The 14,343-nt window shown below is 52.4% G+C and overlaps 3 protein-coding genes across 4 annotated transcripts in view; 2 read left to right on the forward strand and 1 right to left on the reverse strand.

Annotated features, from left to right (window-relative positions):
* The first annotated feature begins 900 nt into the window (after nt 1-900).
* On the forward strand, nt 901-3,187 carry LOC128492533 (dnaJ homolog subfamily C member 18-like). Its single transcript, XM_053465114.1, has 2 exons — nt 901-1,450; nt 1,849-3,187. The coding sequence occupies exons 1-2, from the start codon at nt 986-988 to the stop codon at nt 2,839-2,841; spliced, it is 1,458 nt and encodes a 485-aa protein (XP_053321089.1). The 5' UTR covers nt 901-985; the 3' UTR covers nt 2,842-3,187.
* A 2,042-nt stretch (nt 3,188-5,229) lies between these two features.
* On the forward strand, nt 5,230-8,601 carry PSMB6 (proteasome 20S subunit beta 6). The gene is made up of 6 exons (XM_053465121.1): nt 5,230-5,364; nt 5,856-5,923; nt 7,318-7,449; nt 7,695-7,824; nt 7,900-8,044; nt 8,470-8,601. The coding sequence occupies exons 1-6, from the start codon at nt 5,269-5,271 to the stop codon at nt 8,595-8,597; spliced, it is 699 nt and encodes a 232-aa protein (XP_053321096.1). The 5' UTR covers nt 5,230-5,268; the 3' UTR covers nt 8,598-8,601.
* Nucleotides 8,602-10,448: 1,847 nt separating this feature from the next.
* Nucleotides 10,449-14,343, reverse strand: part of C4H17orf114 (chromosome 4 C17orf114 homolog) — a 4,732-nt gene continuing 837 nt past the window's right edge. Inside the window, exons 1-3 of one of the 2 annotated variants that reach the window (XM_053465124.1) lie at nt 13,495-13,587; nt 11,069-11,145; nt 10,449-10,619 (exon numbers count right to left, since the gene is read on the reverse strand). In XM_053465124.1, coding sequence (XP_053321099.1) covers nt 10,450-10,619; nt 11,069-11,144 — 246 coding nt within the window. In that variant the 5' untranslated portion in view covers nt 11,145; nt 13,495-13,587 and the 3' untranslated portion in view covers nt 10,449. Of the gene's footprint in view, nt 10,620-11,068; nt 11,146-13,494; nt 13,588-14,343 lie in introns of those variants that run through there. The other variant, XM_053465123.1, reaches the window with a different exon arrangement.

Consider the following 14,343-nt stretch of genomic DNA (forward strand, 5'->3'; position numbering starts at 1 on the left):
ACGAGAGGCCATTATCGAGGGTCGCAGGCTTAAAGGAGTTAGGAGGAAAGTGGTGGATCGGTGGAACAGCCTCCCAGCAGAAGTGGTAGAGGCAGTGGGATAGACATACGGCTCCTGAATCTAAGACGAGACCGACGACTGATTAAGGTTTGAGTCTTTACAGCAGGAGAAACGGGCAGACAAGAGGAGGGGGGATCCATGTTAATTGATAAGGACTACAATTCCCAGCATGCTCCGGGTGAGGAAGGAAGCAGCGTGGGGTGTAGAGTCAGCTGCTGCCGTCTGTAGTATCAGTGTTGACCGCATCCTGGCAGCTTCTCGGATGGCTTTTTATAGGGCGGTTGGGGGCTGGGAAATCCAGCAGGACATTGATACCCAAGACAAGGCAGAGGCTGCGGGGGTCTCCGTCAGGGATCCGTAGGGGGTGGGGGAAGCCGCTGCACGCAGGATTCCCTCCTTACAATTCTGCAGGCGGATAACGGGAAAGCCACGGAATCCCCCTGGCTCCTCCGCGGCTACCGGCTCATCATCCGGGCTTCATGGACCAAGGAGCCATTTCTTCCTGAGACCCCCCCGGAGCCAAGTATCAGAGCATGCCGACAGCTTCAACGCTCCGGAACCCGGCCTGGTCTTTATTTTATTTTTTTTGGGTTAAAAAAAACCTAAATTAGGAATAACAACAGTTCTGAAGTTATAGAATTTGGCCGCTATATTTAATATTTTTGGTAAAATTTCGATTGAATTTACAGATATTTTCTTTTTTTTTCAGATTTTTTAAAACGTTTATTGGCCGCGTTAAAATAGGTGTTTTTGGACAATGCAAAGAAAAATCTTCAAGTCTGAAAATTTAAAAAAAATTGTCGAGGGATTAAAATTCATTGACTTTTAGAAAAATGGATTTTTCTGGATTTTATATGATTTTAATTTAAACCTCTACGCTTTTTCTACCCTAATCTGGCTGCGATAGTCCGCGGGCCTCGCCGTCATGGAGCGCCAGAGAGCGGAGATGTTGATAAAGATCGCCAGGGCCCGTCTACTGTGTGGCAGATCCGGAGAGGCTCTGAACTACCTCTATCAGGCCCAGAGTCTGTACCCGACGCGCACCGCCGCCGAACTGATCCACTCCATCCGAGGAATCTGGTCTGAAGCTGGGGGAGCCTACTTCGAACAGACGAGCTGCCATTTTGAGACGAGCGGTTGTTGGGGAAACCATAACCATCACGAAGGCTTTGGGAGACAGCCATGGGAGGAAGACGAAGAGGAGGAAGAGGAGGAGGAGGAAGAGGAGGAAAGGGTGACCAGTAGGTTAGATGACGCTGAGGACTACTACGCCGTGCTTGGCGTGAGGCGGGACGCCAGCGAGGAGACCCTTCGGAAAGCGTACCGTAAGCTGGCCCTGCGCTACCACCCTGACAAAAATAGCTCCCCCGGAGCTACAGAAGCTTTCAAGGTGAGTCAATGGGGGGGGGGCTGGGACATATAGAAACATAGGGCCCCGTCCCCCCCGTCTAGTCGTCCGTTTTCCCTGACTTAAGGGTTAAGCCCTCCAGAACATGATACTGTTTAACGTTCTCCTACCATTAGTGGTATGGTCCAAGTTTATCAGCTAGGCGTATTGGTATCTTCCATAGTACATCCCAGTGTTATATTCCATGAGGCTTTGGCCTGCAAGCCGATATATCGGTCTCCAAAAAAAATTGAGGGTGAACTCTGTATTTTGTCAATGTCGTATAAAGTTTTTTGAAATGTCCCAATTATGAATAGCTATGCTTCGTCTGATGTCAATTTTTATGATATTTTCATATATTAGGTCATTAATCACTTAACATGTCTTTGCCCCTGTCCTAGGTGATTGGAAAAGCTTTTGCCATCTTGAGTGACCCAGCCAAGAGGAAGCTTTATGATGACGCACAAGGAAGAACGCGTGTGACCTTAGAGCCAGACCTGTCCACCGAGGATATCTTCGACCTGTTTTTCCAGGGTAATTTTCCGCCGCGGGGGGCCTACGCCTTTTCCGAGACCTACCGTCGACCTCCGAGGCCTACGAGGGATGCCAGATGGGCAAGCTGGAGGGCGCATGAAGAGAGACCAGATAGTGGGCGGCCAAAGAGGCATGAAGAAGAGAGAATGAACGATGGAAGGAGAGAAAGGAGATGGAGAGAGGAGGGACAAGATGGAGATAGAAGGCCAAGGTGGTGGGAGAGAGAGGACAAACAGGACACCGGGCAGCACGGGCGGAGGAAAGAGGAAAAACAAGACAGTGAACGACCCAAGGCCCAGGAGGAGAAGAGAAGAGACGGTGGGAAGGCAAGGCCAAAATGGTGGGATATGAAGGGACAGACCGGAAGAAGGTCACGATTGCGCGAGGAGTTGGCCAAAAATGAGGCGAGGAGGACTAGACGCCAGGAGGAGGAAGAAGATAAACGCCCAAAGACAGCTTATTCTGCGTTCATCCAGGTCCTGCCCGTGCTGATCCTGGTGGTGGTATCGGTGGTGGCTCAGTTAACGGCCACCACTCCGACCTACAGTCTCCACCAGAGGCCCTCCTCCGGCCTTACAGTCGCCCGGGAAACGCGCAGCCTCGGCGTCCCTTACTTTGTCGCGCAGGATTTTAAGTCTCGCTACCGGGGTGAGGCCCTGGCGGAGCTGGAGAGAGCCGTGGAAAAGGAGTACGCCGAGCACATCCAAGCCGGGTGCTGGAAGGAGAAGCAGCAGAAGTCCGACCTCACCAACTTGGCCCGGCTGTACCGAGACGAGAGGCTACGGGAGAAGGCCGAGAGCCTAAAGATGGAAAACTGCCAGAAACTTTCCGACCTCATAGGTTCACGGAGAGGAGGATGACTCCTACCAGAGCGTGGAGGGGCAGGAGAAATAACCCCCTGCACCCCCCATGTGTGTGTGGGGGGGGACTGATAAAACCTGAGGGTTATTTCTATGGACTCTAAAAACCCCCCAACCCTAGGATTTGTATTCTTTCTATAACTGACGCCATCGCTCCGTGCATGTTTACAAAAAACCCTCCCTCCGTGGATCCTCTGCGGACCAAGTTCTTCAAGTGGACTTTATCATTGACATTACTGTTAAAAAAACCCCTTAAATTATTGTTTTCCCGCCCAAAACGGACAGCTGTATTACGCCCCTTTTATGGCGCGCCGGATGTGATTTATAAAAACGTGGAAAACGGCCATTGTGGAAGTTTTGTGATTTTCGGGTTATGATCATGGTCGGGCCAGAAAGTAGATCCGTGAACAAAAAAACGGCGTCAGATCACGCCTTAAAAAAGTATTTTTCAGGTTTTATCTAAAAAAAACCCCCCTTAATTAGAAAAAAGGGACGGCCTACCGTTCCAAACAGCCTTTAGCAAATATAAACGCCTATTAAATGACTAAGTACTGTAATATGTATTTTTGGGGAAAAAAACCCACTAAAATGGTAAAAAGCCCCAACACCTAAGAACTTGCTGTAACTTTATTAGTCGCCCCTGATGACGACACGAAAGAAAATACAATGGATTTCTTTCTAAAGTGAATTGTAGCTAAAGTTCTAAATACGGAACGTTCTCCGTGGAAGGTTATGGCGGCTTTAGAGCCGATCTGAAGAGGTTTGGCCCTCGCTGCTTCCCGTACTTCCTCTCCGGTGGTTCTGATACAGGGTACTGGGGGGGGTACTGGGGGGGTACTGGGCAGTTACTGGGAATCCCAGTTGAACCCTAATTATTAGGATTCTTTAAATAAAACAAAATCCCTTTTTTGCGGTAATTTCACCGATAATAAAGGGAGGAATATGTTTATGACATCGTTTCTGCGTGTCCGTCACTGTGTAATATGCTGTGAGCCAGGAAGGGAGATGGACGCCCCCTGCGGGGTATTAATCGAAGGTGGGAAAAGCCATTAAACACCAGATCATGAAACCCTGTGTGTGTTTATTTGTAATGTATAGGAACCCCCCACCCCATGCGTACATCATGGGATCCGCCATCTTAACTTCCCGCTCTCGGGATGTGCATAGTTATTCCTCCCCACTGAGTTATCTTTCCCCTATAGGTTGCTGATGCCCTTCGATAGGGTCTGGAAGCCTTTGTAAAGGATGGAGGGAGAAAACTTCAGGCCAGGAAACCGATTAGGTAATGCTGCTCCTGCCACCGATCTCAGGTGGATGTTTTTCCACCTCTAATGGTCACCGGCCCTCGTCTAGTCGCCCGTTTCTCCTGCTGTAACGACTCAAACCTTAATCAGTCGTTGGTCTCGTCTTAGATTCAGGAGCTGTATGTCTATCCCATGAGTGTTTAAATCCCCTCACTGTATTGCCCTCTACCATCTCTGCTGGGAGGCTGTTCAACTTATCCACCCTCTCAGAAAAGTAAAACTTCCTTCCATTCCTTCTCAGCCTCTGAGCCTGTAGTGTTAGTTTACAGCCTCTCGTTGTAACGTTTCTCCTCTTTCGGGGTAAGCGTCGGTATTTTATCCCTTTGTGTATTTATGGCGCCATCACACTGCGCATGCGTTGGGGTGCAGCTGGGGCTGCAGTTTGATCGCTGGCTGTATCTGCTCGTGCAGCGCTCACTGCTTGTGTGCTAACTGGAGCACTGCGAAGAGCCATGGCTGGGTCAACTGGGACACCGTACAGCGCTGTGTAAAGCGATGGCGTGTGTGTGTGTGTCTCTGTGTATATATATTATACACACACACACACTCTCAGTCAGCTCCGTCGCTCATATTGGTACACCCAGGTCTTTCGGCCATACTCGTCTCACCATACAGGAATAGTTCTGTCGGCCATATTGGTACACCCAACCCTTATATATACACACACACACATTCTCAGTCAGCTCCGTCGCTCATATTGGTACACCCAGGTCTTTCGGCCATACTCGTCTCACCATACAGGAATAGTTCTGTCGGCCATATTGGTACACCCAACCCTTCTCACAATGACCTCCAACGTAGTACTTCGAGGATGTATCGCGGTGTCCGCTATCTTAGTATACAGCGTCCGAGAACTAGTTCCAACCAGGCCGGAGCCCCGTACCCACCCTCTAAGTACCCACCCTCTAAGTACCCACTGACTCAGGCATGCGTGCGCCATCTTGGTACTCCTTAGCGGAATTACCGCATTCGCCATCTTGGTACCCCCTAGATAAATCAGTCCGATCGCCATCTTGGTACTCCCTAGCGGAATCGCTGCGTTCGCCATCTTGGTACCCCCAGCCGTCGCATTATTTCCCTCCTAGCAAGCCCCGCCCCCCGTAACCCGGCATTCTACTGAATCATGGCTGCCGTGAGGCTGATGAACCCCTGCGCTGCTCCTTTCACCGGGGGGCTTCCCTCTGAAATGGACTGGATGGGGCGCGAAGTCACTACCGGGGTGAGTGAGCCCAGGGGGCGCTGGGTCAGCCGGCTGGGGTAATACGTGAGGCGGGGGGGAACCTGACAGGATAGGCCCGTGAGACAGCAAAAGCCACCAGCCCGGTGATACAAACCGTGGGGACCCAGACAGCCCTACACCGCGGGCAGATACCCCGGACCGGGGCTTTATAAACACATAGGCTGTATATTACTTCATAATGTGCGGTGCCCGGGCCATCCGACAATGACGTCATCATCATCATAAATCATTCTCCTCTGCAGTGAGTGATTACACTCTACTCCGTCGCCTTGCAGGCTGTCAGCCCGCCTGGCCCTTTAAATGGAGAAACTTGTACATTGCCAGCCTCCTATTGGCTGAAGTGTAATAGATCGCATAAGGCGAGATGTGTATAGCGGCGTCCTATTCCGTGGCGCTGTACAGCGGCGGCCCCTGTGCTGTGAGATGGGTTGCTTGGGCCGCTTTCTGACTTTTTTTTCCCCCCCTTGCAGACGACGATCATGGCCGTGGAGTTTGACGGCGGGGTGGTGATGGGCGCCGATTCCAGAACCACCACCGGGTAAGAGCGACACGGGCCGGGTAACGGGGCAAAGATCTATGTGCTGAGCATACGGAGCGGGCCGGGGGGCAACTGTCTGGGGTCGGTACTGGATGATCCAGAGTAAGGAGGGGGCTGTCAGTTACCCGTCTGACGGGGATATGGAGGGATCCAGAGTCAGTACCGGGGTAACGGGAGATACAGAGGGATCCAGATTCAGTACCGGGGTAACGGGAGATACAGAGGGATCCAGAGTCAGTACCGGGGTAACGGGAGATACAGAGGGATCCAGATTCAGTACCGGGGTAACGGGAGATACAGAGGGATCCAGAGTCAGTACCGGGGTAACGGGAGATACAGAGGGGTCCAGAGTAAGGGGTTACGTTCTGTTGTGATCGGTACTGGAGTAAGTGAGTTTATTGGGGGAATCAGAGTCGGGGGTCACTGTCTGGGGTCGGTATTGGGGTAATAAGAGACGCGGAGCGGCCCACAGTCAAGGGGTCTCTTTCTGTTGGGGTCTTTAGTGCAGTGACAGGAGGGTATGGAGTGATCCCGAGTTGTGGGGTCTCTCTCTGTGGGTCAGTTACAGGGTACCGTGGGTCTGGTAGCCGGTACCAGAGTAATAGAGGATTTTTAGAGTAATCCAGATTCAGGGGGTCACTGTCTGGGTTCTGTACTGGAGTAATAGAGGGGGTGTTAGTGCTGGGGTAATAGAGGGGGTGTTAGTGCTGGGGTAATAGAGGGGGTATTAGTGCTGGGGTAATAGAGGGGGTATTAGTGCTGGGTTAGTAATAGAGGGGGTGTTAGTGCTGGGTTAGTAATAGAGGGGGTATTAGTGCTGGAGTAATAGAGGGGGTATTAGTGCCGGGGTAGTGATAGAGGGGGTATTAGTGCTGGGTTAGTAATAGAGGGGGTGTTAGTGCTGGGGTAATAGAGGGGGTATTAGTGCTGGGTTAGTAATAGAGGGGGTATTAGTGCCGGGGTAGTAATAGAGGGGGTATTAGTGCCGGGGTAGTAATAGAGGGGGTATTAGTGCCGGGGTAGTAATAGAGGGGGTATTAGTGCCGGGGTAGTGATAGAGGGGGTGTTAGTGCCGGGGTAGTAATAGAGGGGGTGTTAGTTCTGGGGTAGTAATAGAGGGGGTGTTAGTGCCGGGGTAGTGATAGAGGGGGTGTTAGTGCCGGGGTAGTAATAGAGGGGGTATTAGTGCCGGGGTAGTGATAGAGGGGGTATTAGTGCTGGGTTAGTAATAGGGGGGGTGTTAGTGCTGGGGTAGTAATAGAGGGGGTATTAGTGCCGGGGTAGTAATAGAGGGGGTGTTAGTGCCGGGGTAGTAATAGAGGGGGTATTAGTGCCGGGGGTAGTAATAGAGGGGGTATTAGTGCTGCAGTAACAGCCCCTTTGTTTCCCCGCAGGGCATACATCGCTAACAGGGTGACGGATAAACTGACCCCCATCCACGACCGGATATTTTGCTGCCGCTCCGGCTCGGCCGCTGACACTCAGGCCATCGCCGATGCCGTCGCCTACCAGCTGGGCTTCCACAGGTAACGGGCATTGGGGTATTACCTTCCTGCCCCCCTCCCCTCCCCCGAACTGAATAGCAAAGCAAAACCATACTCCTGTTACTCCCTCCTCACGGGGGGCCGGGGGCCGGGGCTGGCTTCATGGGATTCTGCTTGACAGGTGTCTGAGATCGCTAGCCCCCCCCCAGATTATAGCAGGTCTGAACCATGCGCGGAGCGCTCTGCTGTCACCCGCGGGTCTCTCCATGTCCTTTCTCCCCACGCAGCATTGAGCTGGACGGACCTCCCTTGGTCCACACGGCCGCCAGCCTCTTCAAGGAGATGTGTTACCGCTACCGCGAGGAGCTGACGGCCGGCATCATCGTGGCCGGATGGGACAAGCAGAAGGGCGGACAGGTGAGAGTCCTGCGCGATGCGCTGCGATGCCGCGCCCCCCCTGACACCCCCCCGTGACACCTCCCTCTCGCGCAGGTCTACACCGTGCCCATGGGCGGGATGATGGTCCACCAGCCCTTCTCCATCGGCGGATCCGGTAGCTCGTACATCTACGGCTTCGTGGACTCCGCGTACAAACCGGGGATGACTAAGGAGGAGTGCCTGACCTTCACAGCCAACGGTGAGACCGCCGCGCGCGGGGGCCATAGAGACAGCACAGGACCCGCGAGACGTCACCTGACCGGGTGACACGCGTTGGTCCTCCTTCTCCGCTTCTCTGGAGGCTTAAACGTAAGGGAGTGATAGGAAGGTGGAACTGACTCCCAGCAGAGGCATTTGAGGTTAATAACGTATAGTTTTTGAGGGTAGAATTTATGAAGAACTCGTGAAGCTTCTCTGGTATCTCCGCTGAGGTCCTGCTGGTCTCTCCTGAGTCGGGTTTTGGGCACCGCGGCTGTTCTTATATAGATCTGAATAAAAAGCCAAAACGGGACTGCAGAGCCCTTCCCGGCATCCTCGGCCCTTTGCGGGGTTGGACCCGGGGGGCCGTGCTTGCCGCGTGCGCGCCTCTGTCGCTCGGAATAACCCGCGGCGTCTCCGTTGCAGCCCTTTCCCTGGCCATGGAGAGAGACGGCTCCAGCGGGGGGGTGATCCGCCTGGCCGCCATCACGGAGGACGGCGTGGAGAGGAAGGTGATCCTCGGGAACGAGCTGCCTCGCCTGCCGGTGTCGTGAAGAAGCCCCGTCCGGCCCCCCGTCCGCCCCCCCGTCTGCCCCCCGATGTTTTTCTACTGTTTGTGAAACTCAATAAACGCCCCTCGCCCCACAGCCTGTGCTGGTTTTTATGGAGAGGGGGGAGTGCGGCCGAGTCCGGCCAACAGCTCAGCCTATGCTTTCTATAGGGGGATAGAGATTCCTGTACCAGACGTGAAAAGTGGTCTTATCACCATGGCAACCACTGCAGCGGAATCCCTTATACGTGACGTGATATATATATATAGACATCGATCAACTTTATTAGTCGTACGATACAAGCCCAGGACCCTAAATGGTTAACTTCATAAAAACAAACAATGAATGGCGTGGATGGCGTTTGTCGGTCCCTTTAATTCATTCAATGAACGGCGTTTCAGCGAATTCCGCCTACAAATGTCATCAAATAACACAAAAAATAAATCCTTATTTTTTTTATACTTTTTTCTATTCTTCTGGATTATCGTAAATATTCTTTTTTTTTTTTTGTAGTTTTTTTTTTTTAGTTTTTTTTTATTTAGTTTTTTTTGGCCGTCTGTAAACTGCTTTCCCAGAATTCCGCAACGTAAAGCTGCGCAAGTTCATACGATTTTATTCATTTTTATAGTTTTATCCCCAAATAAGTGACGGCTCATTATTTATTTTATATAAACTGATATAATTACAGATTTAACTCTACATATTACCCCCCCATTACCCTTTTTTTGAGGGGGGGGTCACCCAATTTCCCCCTCCTGTACCCAGATTTTGGTGAATTTTCAGCTGAATAATCAATAACTGCAGAAAAAATTCACCGTTTATTTGAGGTAATAAATTCATCGACATCGTGTTCCAAAAATGTGCATAAACAAAAAGAAATCAAACACCACAAATATTACCCTTAATTTAACCCTTTAATCCATCATAAACTTTGCTGCATTACTAGAACTGGCCACTGGGTGGCAGAGGTGTGCATTCACTACGAATGCGAAGTAAAAAAGAGACTAACGTGGCTCGTAATAAAACATGTAGTTTTCCCCCAATAATTCTATATATAAACACACCACACACTACACTTATTACACGTTTATTCCTCCCCGCGAGTGAATACGCTTCTTTAATAAAAGGTCTGGGGCTGTAAAATCCTTATGGTCCGGCTCTATAAGGTTCAAGGGCCGGAGCCGTTATCTAAACCAATAAGAAGCCGGGGGATTAGCTGCGTTTGTTAAGGCAGGGGGTGGATTGCGCAATCTGTGTAACCAAAGGGGATAGGTGGCCGCAGGACTCTGATTGGATGCTGCTGGAAAAGGTATTGCTTTTGTTTACTGAGTCCTGCGCCAGTTGTACTTTACCGAGAGGGCGGTAGATAAGCAAAACAGCCTCCCAGCAGAAGTGGTAGACGTGGGATAGGCATATGACTCCTGATTGGTTAAGATCAGCCCCCCTCCCCCCCGTCTAGTCGCCCGTTTCTCCTGCTGTAAAGATTCAGACCTTAACCAGTCGTCGGTCTCGTCTTAGATTCAGGAGCCGTATGTCTATCCCATGCGTGTTTAATCCCCTCACTGTATTACTCTCTACCACTTCTGCTGGGAGCCTGTTCCACTTATCTACTGCCCTCTCAGTCAGTGACTGTAAAGCTTTAGCTCTCCTGCGATCAGCCCCGCTTGTTACAGCCCCCCGATTCACATTGTACGGCAAACAAAAAAAACAACAACGTTCCAACATGATAAGTATTCCCCCCCCCGGGGGCCGCAGACAACCCAGCAGTTGCCCCCACTGTTAATTTTGGCTCCGGGCGCAGTAGTAGTCCTGTCAGCCCCCGGCTGCGAGCCCCGGAGGGGGAGGCGCTGCGCACTCAGTAGGTGGAGTCGTTGGCCATCGTCGGCGAGTCCATCTGGTGGCGGAAGGAAACTCGCGCTTTCTCGCTGAAGTACGCACTTCTCTGCTGGGAGTCGGTGTCGCTGCTCACTGACGGAGTGGAGTGGAGTCTGGGCTTCTCTTCTATAGGGGAGGCTTCAGGAGAGGCTGAGTGGGGCAAATAGAGACAGGAAGTTAGGTCACTCACTCCATACACTCACAGTTTAGCACTCACACTCCCTCATGCCATACACTCACACTCCAGTACTCAGTCTCCCTCCTCGTTCCATACGCTCACACTCCAGTACTCACACTCCATACACTCACACCCCAGTACTCACACTTCATACACTCACTCCAGTACTCAGTCTCCCCCCTCGCTCCATACATTCTCCCCCCCTCGCTCCATACATTCTCCCCCCCTCGCTCCATACATTCTCCCCCCCTCGCTCCATACATTCTCCCCCCTGTCGCTCCATACATTCTCCCCCCTGTCGCTCCATACATTCTCCCCCCTGTCGCTCCATACATTCTCCCCCCTCGCTCCATACATTCCCCCCCCTCGCTCCATACATTGCCCCCGCCCGGTAGTCGCCCTCCTCTCCGCGGACACTCACCCTCCTCGCTCTTCTTCCTCCTCCGCTCCCGTCTCCTGCCGTACCACGGGAAGCAGCGCAGAGCTTTCACCCCCATGCTGAGAGACAAACGGGCGATTACACCACAGATATCACGGCTATAACATGTCAGCGCATGCCCCGCCCAACACGCCCGCATACATTAACACGTATGTACATCACGCACAAACACGCCAAACCCGGCCCGAGGGCCGAAGTGATGGGAGGGGGGAGTAGAGGCTCGCGGGTAACAAATAAAGGGGCGACGGGGAAGACCTCAGCGGTCCCCAAAGCTTGTGACGGCCCAATTCTTTTACTGACCCCCCGAGAAGACCGTCTGTGGCCAGCGCTCATGGGGTAAGAGGTAGAGTCAGAGAGGCTTTCAGGACCTCGGCGGTCTCTTCCTCAGGTGTGATGACAGAAACCCCTGACAGCCTCTCCGAACCCGCTCTCACTTAATGGCAGACAGACAGACATCGGGTATCTGACAGACGGACAGACATCGGGTATCAGACAGGCAGACAGACAGACATCGGGTATCTGACAGACAGACAGACATCGAGTATCTGACAGACAGACAGACATCGGGTATCAGACAGACAGACAGACAGACATCGGGTATCTGACAGACAGACAGACATCGGGTATCAGACAGACAGACAGACATCGGGTATCTGACAGACAGACATCGGGTATCTGACAGACGGACAGACAGACATCGGGTATCTGACAGACAGACAGACAGACATCGGGTATCTGACAGACAGACATCGGGTATCTGACAGACGGACAGACATCGGGTATCTGACAGACGGACAGACATCGGGTATCTGACAGACGGACAGACATCGGGTATCTGACAGACGGACAGACATCGGGTATCAGACAGACAGGCAGACAGACATCGGGTATCTGACAGGCAGACGGACAGACATCGGGTATCTGACAGACGGACAGACATCGGGTATCAGACAGACAGGCAGACAGACATCGGGTATCTGACAGACGGGCAGACAGACATCAGGTATCTGACAGGCAGACAGACAGACATCGGGTATCAGACAGACGGACAGACATCGAGTATCTGACAGACAGACAGACAGACATCGGGTATCAGACAGGCAGACAGACAGACATCGGGTATCTGACAGACAGACAGACATCGGGTATCTGACAGACATCGGGTATCTGACAGACGGACAGACATCGGGTATCTGACAGACATCGGGTATCTGACAGACAGACAGACAGACAGACAGAGGGTATCTGACAGATGTTGTTGCCCCGGTCTGTTGCCACAACTTGGCTGCGTACGCACAGCTGCTTTACCTAATGGCCCCGAGTGGGGATCCTCCGCCCAGCAACAGCTGCTCTGCTTCTCACCGTCCCCAATCAACCACAATCAGCAACTTAACACGACTTAATGGGGAGGAATAATCGCGCAGATCCAGAGAGCGGGAAGTTAAGGTGGCTGCTCCCAGCGTGGAAAGTCATGCGCAGGATCAGCTCCCAGGAAAGTGATGCTGCCGGGGTATTGGAGTATCGGGGTATCGGGGTATCGGATTGGACGCCGGCAGAGGAAATACAAATATATTGTAATTAGGACTGTTCCTCCGATCCCAGGACACTTGGGAGGTATGGAGTAAATCACAGACAGGTGATCACCGCAGGGTAATATCTTGCGTGTTAAAAAGGGTTAGGGGCATGCAAAGGGTTAATCTGAATGTCTGGGCGGCAAACCTGAGCCTTAAATGGAATGTCTGTGCGGGGGAGGGGATTGCATTGGGAGACCCCCTCTAAACATCTTCAATGGCCAGAGAGGGGCGGTTATTTCTGTAACTGAGTGAGGGACTGGACAACCTAACCAGGGACAGTTGGCAGCTATCTGTATAGTAAGAAGCCCCCTTAACCCAGTTCTCTATTAGAACAAACGATATAAAACGAAACGATGAAGCGGTCCCAAGAGCTCACACTTCTACGGGCGGCCCCGCCTCTCGTGCGCTCTGATTGGGGGCTGCAGAGAGATCCCCGCGGTCCCCACGGAAACGAACCCCGTAACCCCGTTCACAGCGCGGCTATCGGGTTACGAGCCGGCCGGTCGCTGAGACCCTGGCATTCTACCTGCGTGCAGCCAGCGAGCGAGCGAGCGAGCGGGGTCCGGGCTGGGGTCGCGTGGAAGGAGTTCTGTTTGTGTGAGTGTGTGATTGTGTGAGTGTGTGATTGTGTGAGTGTGTGTGTGCTCGTGTGTGATTGTGTGAGTGTGTGTGCTCGTGTGTGATTGTGAGTGTGTGTGCTCGTGTGTGATTGTGAGTGTGTGTGCTCGTGCTCGTGCGAGCGTCACAGCCCCTACATGGAGTTGCGTGGCAGGGATCACCGTGTACACATATGACACACATGTGCTGAGAGCACAGACTTCCAGACTCACCTACCCTCAGCTCCTCTCCTGCACTGTTTACTCCGCTTCCCACTTTGCGAGTGTCTGAGTGCCTGTGAGCGTGTCCGTGTGTGTGAGCGTGTGTGAGTGAGTCCGTGTGTGTGAGTGCGTGTGTGTGTGAGTGTGTGTGTGTGAGACAGAGTGTGCGAGTGTCCGTGTCACATGACCCTCCGCCTCTCCTCCTCATCTAATCACTGCAGCCCTATCTGCCACAAACAGCACACATTAACCCCTTCTACACCATACACCGCCCCTTTAACCCCTCATACACAGCACACGCCGCCCCTTTAACCCCTAATACACAGCACACGCCGCCCCTTTAACCCTTTCTACACAGCACACACGCCACCCCTTTAACCCCTTATACACAGCACACACGCCACCCCTTTAACCCCTTATACACAGCACACGCCACCCCTTTAAGCCCTAATACACAGAACACACCGTCCCTTTAACCCCTTATACACAGCACACGCCGCCCCTTTAACCCCTTATACACAGCACACGCCGCCCCTTTAACCCCTTATACACAGCACACGCCACCTCTTTAACCCCTTATACGCAGCACACGCCGCCCCTTTAACCCCTTATACATAGCACACGCCGCCCCTTTAACCCCTTATACACCATACACCGCCCCTTTAACCCCTTCTACACAGCACACGCCGCCCCTTTAACCCCTAATACACAGCACACTCCGCCCCTTTAACCCCTTATACACAGAACACACCGTCCCTTTAACCCCTAATACACAGCACACGCCGCCCCTTTAACCCCTAATACACAGCACACGCCGCCCCTTTAACCCCTTATACACCATACACCGCCCCTTTAACCCCTTCTA

This window comes from Spea bombifrons, chromosome 4, assembly GCF_027358695.1.
Source record: "Spea bombifrons isolate aSpeBom1 chromosome 4, aSpeBom1.2.pri, whole genome shotgun sequence".
In the NCBI taxonomy this organism is placed as follows: Eukaryota; Metazoa; Chordata; class Amphibia; order Anura; family Pelobatidae; genus Spea; species Spea bombifrons.

What these genes read in the sequence shown, in the direction of transcription:
- LOC128492533 (XM_053465114.1), top strand. Translation starts at nt 986, where the DNA reads ATGGAGCGCCAGAGAGCGGAGATGTTGATAAAGATCGCCAGGGCCCGT. An exon ending in GAGCTACAGAAGCTTTCAAG is followed by an intron (nt 1,451 to 1,848) that starts GTGAGTCAATGG and finishes CCCCTGTCCTAG; the next exon opens with GTGATTGGAAAAGCTTTTGC.
- PSMB6 (XM_053465121.1), top strand. Translation starts at nt 5,269, where the DNA reads ATGGCTGCCGTGAGGCTGATGAACCCCTGCGCTGCTCCTTTCACCGGG. An exon ending in GGCGCGAAGTCACTACCGGG is followed by an intron (nt 5,365 to 5,855) that starts GTGAGTGAGCCC and finishes CCCCCCTTGCAG; the next exon opens with ACGACGATCATGGCCGTGGA. An exon ending in GATTCCAGAACCACCACCGG is followed by an intron (nt 5,924 to 7,317) that starts GTAAGAGCGACA and finishes GTTTCCCCGCAG; the next exon opens with GGCATACATCGCTAACAGGG.